The sequence below is a fragment of the Macaca thibetana genome, chromosome 16 (assembly GCF_024542745.1).
Source record: "Macaca thibetana thibetana isolate TM-01 chromosome 16, ASM2454274v1, whole genome shotgun sequence".
Lineage (NCBI taxonomy): Eukaryota > Metazoa > Chordata > Mammalia > Primates > Cercopithecidae > Macaca > Macaca thibetana.
Genome location: NC_065593.1, coordinates 19,766,884 through 19,788,225, shown reverse-complemented (window position 1 = coordinate 19,788,225; position 21,342 = coordinate 19,766,884). Strand labels below are relative to the sequence as shown.

The 21,342-nt window shown below is 49.8% G+C and overlaps 1 protein-coding gene and 1 long non-coding RNA gene across 4 annotated transcripts in view; one reads left to right on the top strand and one right to left on the bottom strand.

Moving 5' to 3' along the window:
* PITPNA (phosphatidylinositol transfer protein alpha) overlaps nt 1-21,342 on the bottom strand; it is a 43,179-nt gene that overhangs the window by 3,209 nt on the left and 18,628 nt on the right. The window contains exons 5-11 of the mRNA XM_050763604.1: nt 19,805-19,812; nt 18,324-18,398; nt 16,248-16,331; nt 14,372-14,449; nt 14,116-14,226; nt 13,199-13,321; nt 754-821 (exon numbers count right to left, since the gene is read on the bottom strand). Coding sequence (XP_050619561.1) covers nt 777-821; nt 13,199-13,321; nt 14,116-14,226; nt 14,372-14,449; nt 16,248-16,331; nt 18,324-18,398; nt 19,805-19,812 — 524 coding nt within the window. The 3' untranslated portion in view covers nt 754-776. The remainder of the gene's footprint in view (nt 1-753; nt 822-13,198; nt 13,322-14,115; nt 14,227-14,371; nt 14,450-16,247; nt 16,332-18,323; nt 18,399-19,804; nt 19,813-21,342) is intronic.
* LOC126938903 (uncharacterized) lies at nt 6,165-9,887 on the top strand. Of its 3 annotated transcripts, XR_007720217.1 has the most exons (4): nt 6,165-8,850; nt 9,230-9,475; nt 9,606-9,695; nt 9,786-9,887. It is a non-coding gene; the product is annotated as an uncharacterized LOC126938903 (long non-coding RNA). The 3 variants fall into 3 exon arrangements; XR_007720215.1 differs by lacking the exon at nt 9,786-9,887 and having other exon boundaries at nt 9,606-9,716; XR_007720216.1 differs by lacking the exon at nt 9,786-9,887 and having other exon boundaries at nt 9,648-9,704.

The following is a 21,342-nucleotide window of genomic DNA, read 5'->3' as shown; positions in this document are numbered from 1 at the left end:
GGGGGAAGGGCAGGTAATGGCAGCTTTTGGGAGCTAGGAACTGGCGCTGGCATGGGAGGGCCAGGAGTGCCCAGCATGACAGCTGCAACTTGAGATGGATCAAGGTGCTATGTCCACCACCCTCCCTGTCCATGTCTCTATCTGGGTGGTCCTTTGGAAAACGTCCCTGAAATGTCCCAATAGCCATAATCTCTTCTAGAGGAAGCAGAGAGCTGTTGAGCATGGCAACCATCATGACTAGAGGGAAGGAGGAATAGGTTTTCTGACTCCATAGTGAGCTGCTGAGGCCTCGAAACCCAAACTGATTTTAGCGTCTGTGACACGCACAGTGAGAAATGTGGCACGCACAGTGAGAAATGTGGCACGCACAGAAATGTGGCACGCACAGTGAGAAATGTGACACGCACAGTGAGAAATGTACGCGCAGTGAGAAATGTGGTACGCACAGTGAGAAATGTGGTACGCGCAGTGAGAAATGTGGTACGTGCAGTGAGAAATGTGGCGCGCAGTGAGAAATGTGGCACGCGCAGTGAGAAATGTGGCACGCGCAGTGAGAAATGTGGCACGCGCAGTGAGAAATGTGGCACGCGCAGTGAGAAATGTGGCACGCGCAGTGAGAAATGTGACACGCGCAGTGAGAAATGTGACACGCGCAGTGAGAAATGTGACACGCGCAGTGAGAAATGTACGCACAGTGAGAAATGTGACACGCGCAGTGAGAAATGTACGCACAGTGAGAAATGTGGTACGTACAGTGCAGAGGGGGAAGGGTGGCTTTAGTCATCTGCTGTCATTCCTTTCACTGGGTCCTTTTGTCTCATCTGGAAAAGAAAAAGCAGGAAAAATGGAAGGCTCCTGCTGCTGATGGAACTCCCGCCTTCTCAGTCCTGCCCATCAGTGGGGTGGGTCGTATTTTGTGTACAAAGCAAGACACTGAAGGACAGAATTCTATGTATGGACTTGAAGCCATACATTTCCAGTCTGTCACTGGCCTCACTATCCATGATTTCTAGTTCTCTTCCTTGTGTCACGGTGTTTGAAGCACTTTTTTTTTTTGGTAGAGAGGTGTGTGTGTGTGAGGGTCTTCCTATGTTTACCACGCTGGTCTTGGACTCCTGGCCTCATGCAATCCTCTGCCTCAACCTCCCAAAGTGCTGGGATTACAGCACAGGTGTGAGCCACACTTTGCCCCTCTCTGTTTCATTCACTTATTCATTCAAGAAATACTTACGAAACATCTTTTTGTGTGTGTGTGTGAGGAGTCTTGCTCTGTTGCCCAGTCTGGAGTGCAGTGGCGCAATGTTGGCTCACTACAACCTCTGCCTCCCAGATTCAAGCGATTCTCCTACCTCAGCCTCCCGAGTAGCTGGGATTACAGGTGTGCCCCACCACGCCCAGCTAATTTTTGTATTTTTGGTGGAGACGGGGTTTCACCATGTTGGCCAGGCTGATCTTGAACTCCTGACCTCAAGTGATCTGCCTGCCTCAGCCTCCCAAAGTGCTTGGATTACAGGCGTGAGCCACCGCATGCAGCCTCAGTGAGGCATCTCTTTAGTGCAAGGAACTTCCAGAGCTGGGGATCTTTAGCTGTGAACTAAACAGATCAGTTCTCTCCTCAAGGAGCTCATATTCTGGGGCAGGGTGGGCAGAGAACAAACATTCATCTATCAGCTGGGACTATGGGCTCCTCGGATAGAGACCGACCGTGGGTAAGTGCTATTTTAGGTAGTTACGGAAGCCTGTAAGCGAGGTTTGAGACGAAACCTGAAAGAAAAGAGGGAGAAAATCCCGTGGTTCTCCAGGAGAGGAGCGCTCCTCGCAGAGGAACAACTTCCCTTTCCTGACCTGTTTAAAGGTGGGCACAATGTGGTGTCAGAACTAGGCACAAGGATGCAGAGGTGGAAAGTGCAGGGGCAGGTCTCAGATCCACAGACGTGCGAGGCTGCTGGAAAACGGGATGGGGGCTTCTCTGGAAGCACCAAGTGGTCCCTGTCACTGGCACCTTCCAGGCAGAAGCAGACATCACTTACTGGGGATGCTGTAGACGTGATCTCCCTAAAATCAGTTCTGACGTGAAAACTCTATCCTATGTGAAGAATGTCAGTAACATAAGTATTTCTTCACTATCCATTAGTTTTCTGCTCAACTTTTGTTCTTTATAACGTTCAACAAATTTTGAGCACCTAAGAGCACAGCCCCTAGAATCAAACTCCCTGGACTATATTCTGTTTGCTTTGAGACAGGGTCTGGCTCTGTTGCCCAGGATGGAGTGCAGTGGCGCAATCACGGCTCATGACAGCCTCGACCCCCCTGGCTCAAGTGATCCTCCTGCCTCAGCATCCCAAGAAGCTGGGACTATAGGCATGTGCCACCATGCCCGGCTGATTTTTTTTTTTTTTTTTTTTTGAGACACAGTCTCACTCTGTTGCCAGGCTGGAGGGCAGTGGTGTGATCTCAGCTCACCGCAATCTCTGCCTCCCGGGTTCAAGCGATTCCCCTGCCTCAGCCTCCCCAGCAGCTGGGACTATAGGCACACACCACCACGCCCGGCTAATTTTTTTTTTGTATTTTAGTAGAGACGGGGTTTCACCATGTTGGTCAGGATGATCTCAATCTCCTGACCTCGTGATCCGCCTGCCTCGGCCTCCCAAAGTGCTGGGATTACAGGCGTGAGCCACCGCGCCCGGCTGCCTGGCTGATTTTTAATTTTTATTTTTTTGGTGTGTGTGAGGACAGGGTCTCATTGTGTTGCCCAGGCTGGTCTCGAACCCCTGGGCGTAAGTATTCCTCCTGCCTCGGCCTCCCAAAGTGCTGGGATTACAGGTGTGAGCCACTGCGCCTGGCCTGGATTGTATTCTGACTCTATCACTAATTGTAAGTTACTGCACTGCTCTCTAAGCCTCAGTTTTTTTCTTTTTCTTTTTTTTTGAGACGGAGTCTTGCTCTGTCACCCAGGCTGGAGTGCAGTGGTGTGATCTTGGCTCACTGCAAGCTCCGCATCCTGGATTCACGCCATTCTCCTGCCTCAGCCTCCCAAAGTAGCTGAGACTATAGGCGCCCACCACCACGCCTGGCTAATTTTTTGTATTTTTAGTAGAGACGGGGGTTTCACCATGTTAGCCAGGATGGTCTTGATCTCCTGACCTTGTGATCTGCCCACCTCGGCCTCCCAAAGTGCTGGGATTACAGGCGTGAGCCCCCACGCCCGGTCTTTTTTTTTTTTTTTTTTTTGACAGGGTCTCACTGTGTCACTCGGGCTGGAGTGCAGTGATGCGATCACCATGCCAGGCTAATTTTTGTATTTTTTGTAGAGATGGAGTTTCACCATGTTGCCCACGCTAGTCTCACACTCCTGGACTCGAGCAGTCCGCCCACCTCAGCCTCCCAAAGTGCTCGGATTACAGGTTTGAACCACTGTGTCTGGCCTAAGCCCCAATTTCCATAATAATAAAATAGAGATAAAAGTACATGGGGTTGTGATGAAGATTAAGATCTTCGGCTGATTGCAGTCAGGAGTTCAAGACCAGCCTGGTTAGCGTGGTGAAACCTCGTCTCTACTAAAAATACAAAAAAAATTATCTGGGCATTGTGGCAGGCGCCTGTAATCCCAGCTACTTGGGAGGCTGAGGCAGAAGAATTGTTTGAACCCGGGAGGCGGAGGTTGCAGTGAGCTGAGATTGCACCATTGCACTCCAGCCTGGGCGACAGGGTGAGACTCCATCTCAAAAAAGAACAAAACAAAAATTTCAGGTACTTAGCATAGCAGACTGCTTGACATGGAGTATGCATTCAGTATTTGGGACCTATTGTAGAGATAAAAAATTATTTGAGATGCTGTTCCAAATGTTATTTATGTTATATAATAAAAAATTATTATTATTGTTATTTTTGAGACAGTCTCGCTCTGTTGCCCAGGCTGGAGTGCAGTGGTGTGATCTCAGCTCACTGCAACCTCTGCCTCCTGGGTTCAAGTGATTCTCCTGCCTCAGCCTCCCGAGTAGCTGGGATTACAGGCGAGCGCCACCACGCCTGGCTAATTTTTGTATTTTTAGTAGAGATGGGGTTTCACCATGTTGGTCAGGCTGGTCTCGAATGTCTGACCTCGTGATCCACCTGCCTCGGCCTCCCAAAGTGCTGGGATTACAAATGTGAGCCACCGTGCCCGGCCAATAAAAAATTATTTGAGACCCTGTTTCAAATGTTATTTATGTTACTCTTTCGTTCCAGACACTGTCCTGTAGCAAAGGAGATGCTGTATAGAAGCTCTGAAGAACCTGGAATTTTAAGCCATAGCCCACTTCAGAATTGTGTTCTAGTCACTGAAAGTTTAATACTGCCACATTTTGTGGAGATTCTATCTCTGGCAGTAGTTCTCCACTGGAAAATATATATATTTTTTGAGACAGGATCTCACTCTGTTGCTCTGTCACCCAGGAAAGAGTGCAGTGGTGTGATCTCAGCTCACTGCACCCCCCACCTCCCAGGTTCAAGCGATTCTCCTGCCTCAGCCTCCCAAGTAGCTGGGATTACAGGCATGCGCTACCACGCCTGGCTAATTTTCTGTTTTTAGTAGAGACGGGGTTTCTCCATGTTGGCCAGGCTGGTCTTGAACTCCCAACCTCAGGTGATCCGTCTGCCTTGGCCTCCCAAAGTGCTGGGATTACAGGCGTGAGCCACCACACATGACCAGCTTGTCATATTTTTAAAAGACAACCCTGTGATATTAGATTGGAATTAGATGCATTTGTGTGAACATGATATATGATGCAGATACGGAAATAACTATAGATGTGCAAGTCCCCTAGCTCTATCCTATGAGAAGGTCTGGCTGGGAGCTGCAATACCCCAGTGGAAATAGGCACACCCAGCACCCAGATCCCATTTCCAAACACCCTCTCTACTATACGGAAGCAGGGCTCCTTGAAGATGTGGCCAGTTACAGAGCTGGGTCATGAAAAAACAAGACAAACCCAGAACACCTTGTGCTTCAAGGGGACAGCAGTAACCTCACTGGTACCTGGACGGAAAGACACAGAATAGGATAAAAAGAACACAGTCTGTGACATTTGGGCTTCAGATACACCAGTGGGGTCTAATTGTGCAGAAACATCAACAAATCCACATTGAAAGACGTTCTACAAAATTGTACTATTGTTTTGAAAGATGTTACCATTGGCAAAAACTGGGTAAAGGGTACGTAGATCTTTCCACATTATTTTTTATAACTGCAAGTGAATCTCAATCATTTCAAAATAAAAGGTTTGGTGCAGAAATGAAGCTGGCTGGGTGTGTTGGCCCACGCCTACAATCCTAACACTCTGGGAGGCTGAGGTGGAAGCATCACTTGTGGCTGGGAGTTTGAGACCAGCCTGGACAACATAGCAAGATCCTGTCTCTACAAAAATTTTAAAAATTTAAAAAATTAGGTAGGCGTGGTGGCCTGCACCTGTAGTCCCAGCTACCTGGGAGGCTGAGGTGGGTGTATCACTTGAATCCAAGCATTTCAGGCTGCCATACTCCAGCCTAGGCAACAGTGTGAGACCCTGTCTTATTCTGTCACCCAGGCTGGAGTGCAACGGCGTGATCTTGGCTCACTACAATTTCTGCCTCCTGGGTTCAGGCGATTCTCCTGTCTCAGCCTCCTGAGAAGCTAAGATTACAGGTGCCTGCCACCACACCTGGCTGATTTTTGTATTTTTAGCAGAGACGGGGTTTCTCCATGTTGGCCAGGCTGGTCTTGAACTCCTGACCTCAGGTATCAGCCCGCCTCGGCCTCCCAAAGTGCTGGAATTACAGGCTTGAGCCGCCATGCCCAGCCTAAACTGTATTTAAAAAGCAAACAGGGCCAGGAATAGTGGCTCATGATGGTAATCCCAGCACTTTGGGAAACCAAGGTGGGAGGATCATTTGAGACCAGTAATTCAAGATCAGCCTGAGCAACATATTGAGATCTTATCTCTATGAAAATAAAAAAATCAGGTGGAGTGGTAGGCACCTGAAGTCCTAGCTACTTAGGAGCTTAACGTGGGAGGATCACTTGAGCCCAGAAGTTGAAGGCTGCAGTAAGCTATGATCACAGCACTGCACTCTAGCCTAGGCCACAGAGCGAGACTATCTCTCTGTTTTTTTCTTTAAAAAAAAAAAAAAAAAAAAAAAAGAAAGAAAACAAAGCTATTCCCACAATTGGGGATGTTGGCTGATGTTCCAGATGGTCTGCCATCACTGCCAGGAGGTTGGAGGGAATTAAGACTCCATGAGGGGCTGGGTGCGGTGGCTCACGCCTGTCATCCCAGCATTTTGGGAGGCCGAGGCAGGCAGATCACCTGAGGTTAGGAGTTCAAGACCGTCCTGGCCAACATGGTGAAACTCCGTCTCTAGTAAAAATACAAAAATTAGCCAGGCGTGGTGGCGCGCACCTGTAATCCCAGTTACTCGGGAGGCTGAGGCAGGAGAATCCCTTGAACCTGGGATGTGGAGCTTGCAGTGAGCTGAGACTGCACCACTACACTCCAGCGTGGGTGACAGAGCGAGACTCCGTCTCAAAAACAAAAAGAGACTCCATGAGGGCAGTGTCATCCTTCACATACACGGATCCTGCAGCCTCTGCAACTCCTATGAAAGTTTTAGAGGCTGGGCGCAGTGGCTCACACCTGTAATCCTAACACTTCGGAAGGCCGAGGCAGGTGGACTGCCTGAGCTCAGGAGTTCGAGACCAGTCTGGGCACCACGGTGAAACCCGTCTCTACTAAAATACAAAAAATTAGCCAGGCGTGGCAGCGTGTGCCTGTAGTCCTAGCTACTTGGGAGGCTGAGGCAGGAGAATTGCTAGCACCTGGGAGGTGGAGGTTGCAGTGAGCCGAGATTGTGCCAGTGCACTCCAGCCTGGTGCCACTCCACTCCAGCCTGGGCAACAGACCGAGGTTCTGTCTCAAAAAAAAAAAAAAAAAAAAAAGGAAGTTTTAGGTTCTTGGCTGGGCACGATGGCTCACACCTGTAATCCTAGCACCTTGGGAGGCTGAGACGGGCAGAGCACCTGAGCTCAGGAGTTCGAGACCAGCCCAGGCAACATGGCGAAACCCTGTCTCTACTAAATATACAAAAATTAGCCGGGCGTGGTGGCGTGCACTTGTAGTCCCAGCTACTCGGGAGGCTGTGGCATGAGAATTGCCTGAACCAGGGAGGCAGAGGCTGCAGTAAGCAAGATCGCACCACTGCACTCCAGCCTGGGTGACAGAGCGAGACTCTGTTTCAAAAGAAAAAAAAAAAAAGAAAACAAGTTTTCTTAAAAATTTTTAAGTGAATTCTCTTTTCTGAGTCTCATTATCTAAAGAGTTAATGGCCAAAGGCCCAAGAGGTTCTTCTTCAGTGAATTATAAAATGTCCTTAATTTCTGTGAGCCACAGTTTATCTATAAAATGAAACTAATACCTGTGTATAGGTTGCCATGAAAATTGGGTGATGTAATACATGTGAACCTCTTAGCATACATGATAGGCACACAGGAAGTCCTCAATACATGTTAGCCTCTATTACTAATACAAACATTTTTATTACTACCATATTTGGGAGACAGTGAGTTCCCCATTACAGGCAGTAATCACGCATAGGCTGGTGGGGAAGCTGCAGAGAGGACTCAAGCACGGAACATATCATTGGACCAAATGACCTTTAAGATACCTCCTTCCAGTTTTCAGAATATGGGCCTCTGAAGAGAGCAAGAGCTTGGGAAAGGGAGAAAAAAGGCAAGGTGGGGAGAAAGAGAGAGAGACAGAAACTGCTTTCCTACAAGCACATTAGTTCCAGAATTTTTTTCTTTTTAGGGCAAAGAACTAATCTCTTGATCCCTTGCTTCCCAAATCTTTAAGCCTCATTCAAGAATGGTGGGTCCACCACACAGGGACTAGAGTTACAGCAGTGGTGGCTGTGGCCTTACAGTGACCCTTCATCACTCACAAACAGAATCTGCCTGCACTAGACGACTGAGTATTGCCGTAGAGACTAACAGTCATAATTCCTATTGCAAATGTGCAGTTAATCACGGCCCACGGAAGACAGGCATCTATCTCTATTCCTCCCCCAAACCCTATGACATGACAGTAAAGGAATTTAAAAAGATAAAAACTATGAAGGCAACAAGAACAGAGGACACCACAGCAGGTAAGAGCCAGTTAACAACCTTCTGGGAGATAGAAAAACGACAGAAGAGTCAGTAGCTAATTTGCAGAGCAGCAGCAGCTTAACTTAAATGCCTGGAGAATGGGAAGCCAAGAAGGAGCTGCAGGTTCTGCAAAGGCTCAGGTACGGAAGCACCAGGTCCCGCTGCAGGTGGGAGTACCAGGTGTGGCTGAAAACTGACTGGTGACTTGTTTGAAAGTCCAAATGGAGAATGGTTAGGACCTGGTGTTCCTTCTCCTGCTCTGGAAGTCAAGCAACCACTCTGCTTCCCTTCACAGCAAAAGCCAGGAGGTTCAGTCTCAAGCACTGAGAGAACCCTGACGTCAGGACCCCAGGTGCTGCTAGCGGGAAGGCGGGCAACAAGCAGAATATGAGGGGATTAAAGTTAAAGCCAACCAATGGCACAATGAGCCCACCGGGACCCTTCCCCAGTGTGGCCTCCAGAATGCCGGCTGCCTGCCTGTCTCCCCCAGCAAGAGAACGGGGGAGCCCTCTCTAGGGAAAGTGAGAAGCCTCCATGAAAAAAAGACTCCAAGTCCTGAGGTAGAGGTTCCCCCGCCCACTGTAACTACCGAGTACCCTGCGGTAGAGGTTCCCCCGCCCACTGTAACTACCGAGTGCGCGGAGCTAGAGGTTCCCCCACCCACTGTGACTACCGAGTACCCTGCGGTAGAGGTTCCCCCGCCCCCTGTGACTACCGAGTGCGCGGAGCTAGAGGCTCCCCCACCCACTGTGACTACCCAGTGCGCTGAGATAGAGGTTCCCCCACCCACTGCGACTACCCAGTGCGCTGAGATAGAGGGTCCCCCACCCACTGTAACTACTGAGTGAGCGGAGCTAGAGGTTCCCCCACCCACTGTGACTACCGAGTACCCTGAGGTAGAGGTTCTACCCACCCCCTGTGACTACCGAGTGCGCTGAGATAGAGGTTCCCCCGCCCACTGTGACTACCGAGTACCCTGAGGTAGAGGTTCCCCCACCCACTGTGACTACCGAGTGCGCTGAGATAGAGGTTCCCGCGCCCACTGTGACTACCGAGTGCGCTGAGATAGAGGTTCCCCCGCCCACTGTGACTACCGAGTACCCTGCGGTAGAGGTTCCCCCGCCCACTGTGACTACCGAGTGCGCAGAGCTAGAGGTTCCCCCACCCACTGTGACTACCCAGTGCGCTGAGATAGAGGTTCCCCCACCCACTGTGACTACCCAGTGCGCTGAGATAGAGGTTCCCCCACCCACTGTAACTACTGAGTGCGCGGAGCTAGAGGTTCCCCCACCCACTGTGACTACCGAGTACCCTGAGGTAGAGGTTCTACCCACCCCCTGTGACTACCGAGTGCGCTGAGATAGAGGTTCCCCCGCCCACTGTGACTACCGAGTACCCTGAGGTAGAGGTTCCCCCCACCCCCACTGTGACTACCGAGTGCGCTGAGATAGAGGTTCCCCCGCCCACTGTGACTACCGAGTGCGCTGAGATAGAGGTTCCCCCGCCCACTGTGACTACCGAGTACCCTGCGGTAGAGGTTCCCCCGCCCACTGTGACTACCGAGTACTCTGAGGTAGAGGTTCCCCCACCCACTGTGACTACCGAGTGCGAGTGCGCTGAGATAGAGGTTCCCCCGCCCACTGTGACTACCGAGTACCCTGCGGTAGAGGTTCCCCCGCCCACTGTGACTACCCAGTGCGCTGAGATAGAGGTTCCCCCGCCCACTGTGACTACCGGGTGCCCTGCAGTAGAGGTTCCCCCACCCACTGTGACTACCCAGTGCGCTGAGATAGAGGTTCCCCCGCCCACTGTGACTACCGAGTACCCTGAGGTAGAGGTTCCCCCGCCCACTGTGACTACCGAGTACCCTGATGTAGAGGTTCCCTCACTGTACCGAATGCCCTGATGTAGAGGTTCCCCCCACTGTAACTACAGAGTACACTGAGGTAGAGGTTCCCCCGCCCACTGTAACTACCCAGTACCCTGCAGTGAAGCCCACCCACTGATTTGAGGAAAGCCCCTCACATGAAACAGAATCCAACACTGCTGCTTCAGAAAAGGAAGAGAAAGGAGAAAAGATGTATTAATAAAGAACACAGAATAAATGCTTAAAAATAATTAACAGAAGAGAGAGAAGTTAACATTGGAAAAAAATCTCCCAGAAAGCAGGCCGGGTGCAGTGGCTCACGGCTGTAATCCCAGCACTTTGGGAGGCCGAGGTGGATGGTTCACCTAAGCGGGGGTGTTCAAGACCAGCCGGGCCAACATAGCAAAACCCTATCTCTACTAAAAAGGCAAAAATCAGCTGGGTGTGGTGGTTCATGCCTGTAGTCCCAGCTACTCGGGAGGCTGAGGCTGGAGAATCACTTGAACCTGGGAGGCAGAGGTTGCAGTGAGTTGATATCATGCCACTGCATTCCAGCCTGGGCGACAGAGCCAGACTCTGTCTCAAAAACAAAAAACAAACAAACAAAAACAACTCCCAAAAAGCAGACTAAAAAGGAGAGAAAAAACAGAAAAAATTGGGAAGTCAATTCACAGGGTCCAATGTCTGGCTAATAAAAATTCTAGAAAGCAAACAAAACAGGAAAGAAAATTATTACATAAATAATACAAAAACATTTTCCAGAACTGAAGAGATCTTTTGATTTAAAGAGGCCACCAAGGCCAAGCGCCATGGCTCACACCTTTAACCCCAGCAGTTTGGGAGGCTGAGGCCAGCGGATCACCTGAACTCAGGAGTTTGAGACCAGCTTGGCCAACATGGTAAAAACCCCGTCTCTACTAAAAATACAAATATTAGCTGGGCGTGGTGGTGTGTGCCTGTAATCCCAGCTACTCGGGAGGCTGAGGCAGAAGAATCACTCGAACCCGGGAGGCAGAGGTTGCAGTGAGCCAAGATTGTGCCACTGCACTCCAGCCTGGGCGACAGAGCACGGCTCCGTCTCAAAAAATAAAAACAAAATAAATAAAGAGCCCGCCAAGTCAGAGCAAAATGAATGAACGGAGCAACCCTACCACATTATTATGCAGTGCATATCACACACCAGCCAAGCAGACCATCCATGTAAAGACTCAACCCTAAGGATATAGATCATTGTCCTTCAACATACTGGGGGGGCCAAGGGTTAGTTCCAGGAGCCCCACATATACCAAAATCTGTGTGTACTCAAGTCCCCCGATTAAGTGCGGAATCAGCGCATGAAAAGTTGGCCTTCTGCGTATGTGGGCTTCACATTCCATGAACACTATATTTTTTATCTGTATTTGGTTTACAATAATCCACCTATAAGTGGACCTGCGCAGTTCAAAGCCATGTTGTTTCAGGGTCAAATGTACACATAAAAACTAAGCTAGCAAAAAGAAGGGAGGCAATTATTAATTTGTTTTTAGAAAACAAAATATTGTACACAAAGGGAATTAAAATCAGAGTAGACTATAGGGCTCACTGGGAAAAAGAATGACATCATCATAATGTAAACACCAAGTAATGAATTAGCCAAATATGGTGATAGTGAAGGATGGAGAGGGGATGTGTCTGAATGGTGGGTGGGTAAGAGAGCTAAATCTTCCATAGGAAGAAGTCAACAGTTAACATCTAAAGTGAAGAAATTCAGAACTAAGAGCAAGCTGGACACAGTGGCTCACACCTGTAATCCCAACACTTTGGGAGGCCAAGATGGGAGGATCGCTTAAGCCCAGGAGTTCAAGACCGGCGTGGGCAACAAAGTGAGACCACGTCTCTACAAAAAATTTTTAAAAATTAGGCAGCGTCGTGGCACACACCTACGGTCCCAGCTCCTCAGGGGATTGAAGTGGGAGGACTGCTTAAGTCCGTGAGGTTGAGGCTGCAGTGAGCTGTGATAATGTCACTGCACTCCAGCTTGGGCAACAGAGCAAGACCCTGTCTCAAAAAATAATAATAATCATAATTAAAAGGATTGGCTGGGTGTGGTGGCTCACGCCTGTAATCCCAGCACTTTGGGAGGCCGAGGTGGTGGATCATGAGGTCAGGAGATCGCGATCATCCTGGCTAACATGGTGAAACCCCGTCTCTACTAGAAATACAAAAAATTATACCGGCATGGTGGCGGGCGCCTGTAGTCCCACCTGGGGCAAGGAGGGAGAAGTGATGGCAGTTCTTATGAAACAGAGCTTCCCGCCTTATTATATTTTTAGCTCCAAGAGGCAGGAGGGCTCAAAATTGCATTTAGAGGGAAGAGTACAGGGGATGATTAAGAGCTGTGGTTCTGGGGTCAGAGAGTCCTGAGCTCTTACTCTGACCATATCACCTACAAGACAGTGTGACCCAGGGCACAGCAGCATTAAGCTCTCAGAGCCTCCACTTCCTCATCTGAGGGTGGGGAGAGCAGCAGCGCCTCCTCACGGGGTATCGTGAAGACTGCAAGACGTTGTACGTAAAAGCCCTGAGAATGGTGCACAGCACACAGTGAGCGCTTGAATGTTACTGACTGACAATCTCCTCTGAGTGGGCCTCTCAGGGAAGCGTCAGCATCTCCAAAGGAGGTATGAGGAGCGCTGGGTCCTCCTTCTGCCATCCATGCCAAGGCCAAAAAAAGGAAAGCAAAAGCTCCCAGCTCTGACAGCTCACAACGACCGTAGAGAGCCACCAGCGGTCAGCTCCTGCGTACGCTGCGGCTGTCCTCTGTGTAATGTGCATGGTATTCATGGGTCACCCAGCCTGCCTCCTCCCAGGGTCACCTCCAGCTCTGCAGCCCCTCATGCTCTTCCCCACCAGGCTCTGAAGCATCGCTGTAGCAGCTGTGTTACCCACTTGGCATTCGGCACATACTGCCGTATTTGTCTCTGTGAATACGCCAAGACTTCAACTCAATTGTCAATTCAAGAGCACAGGCTGTTTTCTTCCATATAGTGCCCACGTATTGCCCAGCAGGATACCTTCCCCGCAGCAGACACTGCCGTGTTCCCAGAACTACAGGATGGTGCTCTCAAGGAAGTGCCCAGCAAAACAGTCTCCTTAATCTTCATGCGTTTATCTAATCGAGAGCCTCCACTTACTTCATCCAGCTGTCTCTTCGTCTCTTCTTCCATCCTTCGAATGTCGTCCATGGTCAGGTCAACCCACTTATCGAGCCAACAGAACAGCTGCCTGTGGAAGTTTGTAAACAGACGCCTCTCTTGCTATGTAGAAAAGAGGGAACCACGTTAGAACGCAGGAGGCGAAGGCCGCTGCCACAGCCCTTCCCCCCATGCACTCCACACAGATACCCACACTAGACTGGGGACGGGAGGAGGAGTGATGCCCGGCTGGTTATCTGGGTCAGCCATGGGTCAAGGACCTTTGTCTTCCTGTGTCTAACAGGTATGGCTTCACATAGGAGGGAGCCCCCAAGAAAGAAGGACGCCTACCTCATGCTAGGCCCTCTGCCCAAAGCACTAGCCAGACAGCAGCCCATGAACTCCTAGGCAAGCCAAGGGCCCCAAACAACTGCCACATTTCTTCCTGTCTCTGGCGTCTAATGCCAGATGAAAACTGGCCAGCGGCTATGAAATGTGGCGCAAGTGAGGCTCAAACACGTCGGAGGATTAAAAGGCTATAAAACTCCTTAGATCTGCCCAGCAGAGTAATTCAGGGCACTGGCCAATCTGGCTCACAGTACCTCTTGCCTTTTAGCTGCAAGAAAAGAAAGACTGAGTTTTATTTGTAGGTCAGTCATAGCAAGTCCCTTCCTGTGGCCGCCTTTGGCCTCGGTTTCCTTCCCTGTCACATGTGGTGCCCCTGGAAGGACAGCATTAAACCGTAAGACACTTAAGTGCAAGGGAAAGTGCACATCTGGGAAGCCAAACTGTGAGGTGTGCTCATGCTGGCAACCCTGCCATGAGGTCACATGGGCTGGGCCATCGTCTTCAGTTGGGCCAAACACCCCCCACCGCACACACGCAGTCACTGGGAAGGCCTCAGCTGAGCTACTTACCTTATGGATAAAGTTTTCCACTTTGTTCTGCAGGCCCCACCACTTGAACTTGACAGTCACCAGTTTGTACGCACACATATACGGGCAGTCCTTCTGGTTTACAAGTTCTTGCTGCATTAGAAACATACCCACGGGTAGGCAAGTAACTACGGGCAGACCTCAGGCCGTCCCAGCTCACCCCAGCCATTCCCCTCCTCCACAGGGACGGCTCACCCACACGCGGCCCAGCCCCCTGGCAGTGGGGTGTGAATGGTACCTTCCAGTTGGGGCCCAAGGGTCCTCGGCCTGTTTTGATAGATTTAAATTTTGCTGGGTCTTCCTCTGCCTTGTAATCCTGAGAGAAAATGTGGAAGTGGGGTTGGAGGGGAGTGGGAGAGGCAGCGAGAGATGGGGAGAACAGATTTTTCATTAGCATTCACTTCATACCAGATCTTGATGCTGATGGCGCAAAGCAAATATGGGAAAATGTTACAAACAAGATGTAGAACTGTTTACATTAGCCTCGGAGGAGAGTTCTCTGTGATTTTCTCTGACAGGATTTGTTTTCCATTTTGCCAGTGTGAAGGTCTCACCAGACTGTCTGAGCAGGCCCATATTTACAGTCTTGAAGACAGAGAATTTCAACCTGGGGTGAGCAGCCAAATCACCAGGGAAGACTTTTTAAAAACGTAGATTTTTGAGTCGCTCCAACTAGAACCCAGTGACTGAGAATATCTGCAGGTGAGGGTAGCACAGATCTGTTTTTTGTTTTTTTAAATCTCTGCAAGTGACTCTAAAACACAGCCAGCACTCAGAATAACCAGGTGTCCTTCCTTAACTCTCCCAGTGCCATCTCCTCTGGCTTGTTTCACAAAGTCAGTACTGGAAATATTTACTGTATGGAACCCGTCCACTACTGGGGAGTCTCACTTCACGGATTTCTAATGCAGTCAATTTCCTGTGTTAATTAAACCACAACAGAAATTCAAATTTCAGCTGTCCCTCTGTGTGGGCTCGGGAAATACAAACTCATAGCATCTACTTAACAAAAATAACAAAGATAATAAATTTCTCTCTCTCATAAAGTATTTCCCAAAGCTGAGAAGGTTTTTTTTTTTTCTTCTGAGACGGAGTCTCGCTCTGTCGCCCAGGCTGGAGTGAGTGGCGCGATCTCGGCTCACTGCAAGCTCTGCCTCCCGGGTTCACGCCATTCTCCTGCCTCAGCCTCCGGAGTAGCTGGGACTACAGGCGCCGGCCACCACGCCAGGCTGATTTTTGTACTTTTATTAGAGACGGGGCTTCACCGTGTTGGCCAGGCTGGCCTTGAACTCCTCACCTCAGATGATCGGGCACCTTAGCCTTCCAAAGTGCCGGGACTACAGGCGTGAGCCACCGTGCCCGGCCCCAAAATATCTTAAGTGCAGAGTGACCACAGGAAAGACGTATCACACCCCTGGGATACCAAGAGCAAACATGCATTCGAGTTACATTCCTGCCTTTTAATCCCAACAGGGCCTCTGCCTAGTAAGAATGGTAATGAATGAGGAGGAATCTAACCCCCTCATTCCATGAGCAAACACTTCCTGGGTGCAAAACAGTGAGCAAGCAAGACCTGGTCCCTCTTCTGACCAAGGTCATGGTCCAGCAGCGGACTGTCCTAACACACACTGCTGCAATGTGTGTTACTCTGAAAAGCTACCACCCACTTCTTGAGGGCAGAGGACCTGTCTTTCCATACATTCTGCATTCCTCACCTGGAACTCAGAGATCCTGACAATATTCCACAACACAGTAGGCAGGAAATAAATGTTTTTTAATTACTGAGTTGGAAAAATAAATTTGAGAACTGGTGCTCTGATTTTTCAGGCTAAGCATCATTTTAGCGGGGCAAAATACTCTAGCTACAGCACCTACTAAGTCTAGTAATAATTTTCGGAGGCCAAACAGGGCACATAAATTTGGGCCACTAATTTTCTGGTGGTATCCCCAACTCAAGACAAGAAGACTCCTAATACTCACTTTTAAAAATAAAACAAACAATACACATCAGAATTTCCTTTTGTGCCAAGTTCGGTATGGTTTCCTGGTTTCTCTAACATTGAGAAGTCATTTCTGCATCTCAAAGGCCACCCACATCTTTAAACAGATCCTACCTTGCTAAGCACTTGGCTTCGATCTGCAATGTCTATATATATGGCTTCCACATGTTTCCACGTCTCAGGCTCCAGCTTATGCACCTGCGGGAACAAGTGGGTCACCACTATGCAGTTTTTGTCAGCTATCAAATACCCTTTAGGGAGAACGGACACCTAGAAACTGCCATTCCCACAGCCGCAGATGTAAGATTCCTACTGGTAAGTAATTATGTAATTACATACAAAATCATCCAAAGAAATGGGAGAATGGATTTTTTTTTTTTTTTTAAGAGACGGGGTCTCATCATGTTTCTCAGGCAGTGGCTATTCACAGGAGTGACCACAGCACACTCCGGCATGAACCCCTGGCCCGAGTGATCCTCCTGCCTCAGCCTCATGCCTGGGCCCGAGTGATCCTCCTGCCTCAGCCTCATGCCTGGGCCCGAGTGATCCTCCTGCCTCAGCCTCATGCCTGGGCCCGAGTGATCCTCCTGCCTCAGCCTCATGCCTGGGCCCGAGTGATCCTCCTGCCTCAGCCTCATGCCTGGGCCCGAGTGATCCTCCTGTCTCTGTCTCCTGAGGAACTGGGACTACAGGTGCGCAGCACTGCACCCAGCTGGATGTTTTGTTTGTTTGTCTAAGATGGAGTCTTGTTGCGACGCCCAGGCTGGAGTGCAGTGGTGCGATCTTGGCTCACTGCAACCTCTGCCTCCTGGGCTCAAGCGATTCTCCTACCTCAGTCTCCCAAGTAGCTGGGATTACAGGCACCCGCCACCACACCCGGCTAATTTTTGTATTTTTAGTAGACATGGGGTTTCACCATACTGGACAGGCTGGTCTCAAACTCCTGACCTCAAGTGTCCCGCCCGCCTCGGCCTCCCGTCCCCCGCCCAGCCCCTGCTGAATTTTAAGTAGACATGAATGAGAACGAATGCTCTGACTGTTCAGGCTAAACGTCACTTCTACAGGTCAAAGTGCTTTCCGGGTGTTCACGGTGCCCACACCATTTCCACATGTTCCCCGCTGTAAAGACTGTAAACCCTTCCAGAGATGGTGCCTGCTTAGCAACATGCTGATAATTCGGATCAGGCTGTACACGCACATAATACAAAATTATGACACAAATTCAAAATGGACAAAAGGATACAATAGAGAGTAACCAGAGTAATTCCTCCTCTTGCTTGTCCCCAGCCCTCACTCTAGTAACAGCCACCTCTAAGAGATCCTACATGCAAACATCCATGTGCGTGGACTTTGCTTTTAATATGAAGGGCGGCATGCATACACACTGTTTCATAACTTCCATTCTTAACTAAACAGTAAACCTGAAGACTGCTCCCTACTGGTTTTTTCATGGCTGCAAGGATGTCACTATTTGGCTGCACCACAATTCATTTAACGTTGTCCTACTAACGGGCTCTTATGTTGTTTTTTGTTTTTGGAGACAGGGTGTCTGTCACTCTGTTGCCCAGGCTGGAGTGCAGTGGTGCAGTCACAGCTCACTGCGGCCTTGATTTTCTGGCCTCAAATGATCCTCCAGCCTCGGCCTCCAGAGTAGCTGGGACCACAGGCACATACCACCACGCCCAGCTAATTTTTTTTTTTTTTGGTACAGACAGAGTCTTGTTATGTTGCCCAGTACGGTCTTACATTGTTTTAAATCTTTGGCTACACAAAGAAGACTGCAATGAGTCTCCTTGTACATATGTTATTTCACACGTGTGAAAATAACTATCTGATCAACTCCCAGGCATGGAAATGCTAAAGGACAGGTGTATTTTTACATCTGGGGAGTTACTGCAAACTGTACTCTATAGAAAACTGTAATTTTGGTCTTTTAAAAATACAGCTCCCGTGTGCCAGGAAGTGCACCAATCCAAGCAGCACAAGAAGCCTCATGAAAAGTTCTGGAGATCACATTTTGCAAATGAGAGACACAGCAATCCCATGCTGGTAAGACAGGTCTAGGCAGAGGCCACCGCCTTCCTGGCCAGGCAAAAGAGGACCACAGGGAGGACTCCATGGGAGCGATGGAGAAGCTACAAGGCAGAGACTCGAGACCTCACCCTGGGGCTCTTGGGAACTACTACTCACGTTCTCCAGCGTGCCAAGATCTGGTTTGTGCCAGGTTTCAATTTTAATCAGAAAGTCTTCTTTCATGTACTCATTCTGGAAGAAGGAAAAAAAAATACATGAAAGTCACAGGTTCACAGTTGAGAGTAACCATCTCCCATTACTGGAGATGGGCATTAATGGATCATGGGCAGCTGGGAGATTCTAGCCTTCTAGTAACAGTAACTTGACTGGGAGCCCATGACACACTAGGCATGCATGATTCCCACATTCCCAGGCATTCAATCCCCACCCCAGCCTGAGAGCTCTGTGGAATCACCCTCATTTGACAGATGAGGAAAGTGAAGTTCAAAGAGGTTAGGTGATTTAACCAAAGTCACAGAGATCGGGCTGGGCATGGTGGCTCACGCCTGTAATCTCAGCACTTTGGGAGGCCAACGCGGGTGTATCATTTGAGGTCACGAGATTGAGACCAGTCTGGCCAACATCGTGAAACCTGTCTCTACTAAAAATTCAAAAACTATCCACGCGTGGTGGTGGGTGCCTGCAATCCCAGCTACTCAGGACGCTGAGGCAGGAGAATCGCCTGAACCCAGGAGGCAGAGGCTGCAGGGAGCTGAGATTGCACGACTGCATTCCGGCCTAGGTAACAGCAAGACTCTGTTTAAAAAAAAAAAAAAAATGTCACAGAGATCATGACAGAGTTGGGCCGCAAAACAGGTTTGTCTGACCTCAAAAATCCATGCATTTAGCCACTCTAGCATACTTCAGTGTGCCAAGTGCTGATGGGTAGTAAGTCGTGTGGAAAGGGCACAGGAAGACTTCCTAACCCATCAAAGATACTGACCACAGCCCCCTTCCCACCAGCTAGCCTGTGGCTGAGACCTTCAGTTCTCTTCTCAGTAACTCAACCCTTCAAGCTAATTATTGCCTCCCTCCCTTCCTGCCTCTTAAAAATTGGAACTTCTCAAAGGAGACACACATTAACCCATTAACTCCTCAGCAGGACCCAGTTTCCAGAGACAGCCAGTGTTTACCGGCAGGTACAGGCACTCAGATGGGTGTGCTGAATAGCTGGGGGTGGGCGATGACAGAGGGGATGGCTGTGGAAGAAAACCCTGCTGACGTCACGATTTTGCCAAGGGTCAGTGCTCAGGGGTCAACAGATGCACAGGTGGGAAAGGGATGTCGGTCAGGTCGGCTGAATGGAGATCTCTCCACAACCTTGAAAAGGTGTGACCTGGGGAGGGACGGCCTCGAGCCACTGTGTACAAGTCAGACTCACAGCCAGGGTGCACCTGATGGAGCCACAGGCCAATGCAGCCTAAAGCAGGTCATCATGCCAGTTAACAGGTTCCTTGTTAGTCCATTGACAGGACTGAGCCTCAGCAACTCCAAACATCAGCCACAGGAAAGAATACCCGAGACCAGCAGTGCGGTCACGTTTCTCTCTCCTGTTCTTACACGTCATCTACAGATCCAGCCCCCTCGCCAGTACTTACTGTGATAACTGCTCCCGGGCAAGGACATGGAAAGAAGAGAGAAAAAGATTAATGAGGATGCAGAAACATCTGCCCCCCCCACAGGGAGGATGAATGGCAGAGTTCTTCACTCCCTGTGGCTTATTCCACAGTCACCTCCAAGCCCCAGGGAGTCAGAAATACCTTAACGCACCAACCCACAAATTTCACTCAGACAAATGTCCCAAAAAACCAAATAGGGAATTTAATTAAAGCGACGCCACCATGGGCTTCCTGGGATTCTTCTTGGCAGGACACTGACAGGGACCAGCTCCGACCAGGGGAGGTGCCGCAACCCATCACTCTCGCATCAGAGCATTCCCAGGCGCCTCCCACCTCCACCCCAGCCTCTACCTCCCGGGGCCCAGAGTGGGGGGGCTTGGGGCCAGGCACTGTCTCTGCCTCCTGCACCCTTCCCCTCGCTGTAATCGAACCTCCCAGGCACGGCACTCCTGCTCATTGTAATGGGAACCCCTTAGAAAGATTGCTCAATTATTTATCAGAGAAAATGACTGCAGCTCTCATGTCACTGGGGAGCGGACTAGCTGCTCCTGAGACTGCCTGGTTCATTCAGTACCCTCTGAATTTAGGAGCTATGTCCATTTCTGCTGGCTGCCCACTGCCATGTTTGTAGAGGATGCGGGGCTAATAAACTCCATAACTGAAATGAAGGTTACCCCTGAGCACAAAATGAGGCAAAGTTGAAATATAAAGAATAAGAGCCATCCGTAAACCCGGGAGGCGGAGCTTGCAGTGAGCTGAGATTCGGCCACTGCACTCCAGCCTGGGCGACAGAGCAAGACTCCGTCTCAAAAAAAAAAAAGGAAAAAAAAAAAAAAAGAATAAGAGCCATCATATACAGAAATAACCCAAAAGACTGTAACTTCCCCAACCCAACGAAAGACACTTAGAAGGAAGCACCAGATTCAGATCACAACCGAAAGGCCTCCACTGAAGTCACCGCCTGTGAGCAGCTTCAAGAAAACCACGTTAGAACAAAAAAGGAAATGACGGGTACGGTATCTCGTCGGCAGAAACTCTGCTGTGCCCCGGTGGGCCCGGGAGCCCCAGCCCGCGCATGCGGCATCTCTGGCAGCGCCATCCCTGGAGTGGGGGCAGCAGTGCCAGGCTGGCCTGGTCTGATGACACCAGCCATTAAACTCCTCCGGCTGAGCACCTCTTCTGAATCCACCTCCCCTGAGAAAGCCTCTCCTGGTCTGGCCTCTCCGAGACGTGCTCATCAACGGACCAGGACTCTGCTCACTCAGCCAAGGTGACGTTCTTCGCCACGCACTGGCGTTCTGATTGTAATTTGGTTTCTCATGTAGAAGAATCCACAAGGAGAGAATGCCCTGATCATCAAATGGGATGCCCGGTTTCGGTAGTCATTCTGCATTTTAGTGTAACTTCACGGATTGGCGCTGGGGTTTTTATACATTTGTCTTTGTGAGACCATGAAACCCATCCACTCAGTTCTGACAAACTGGCTTTCCGAATCCATGAGGGTGACAGCCCTTGCT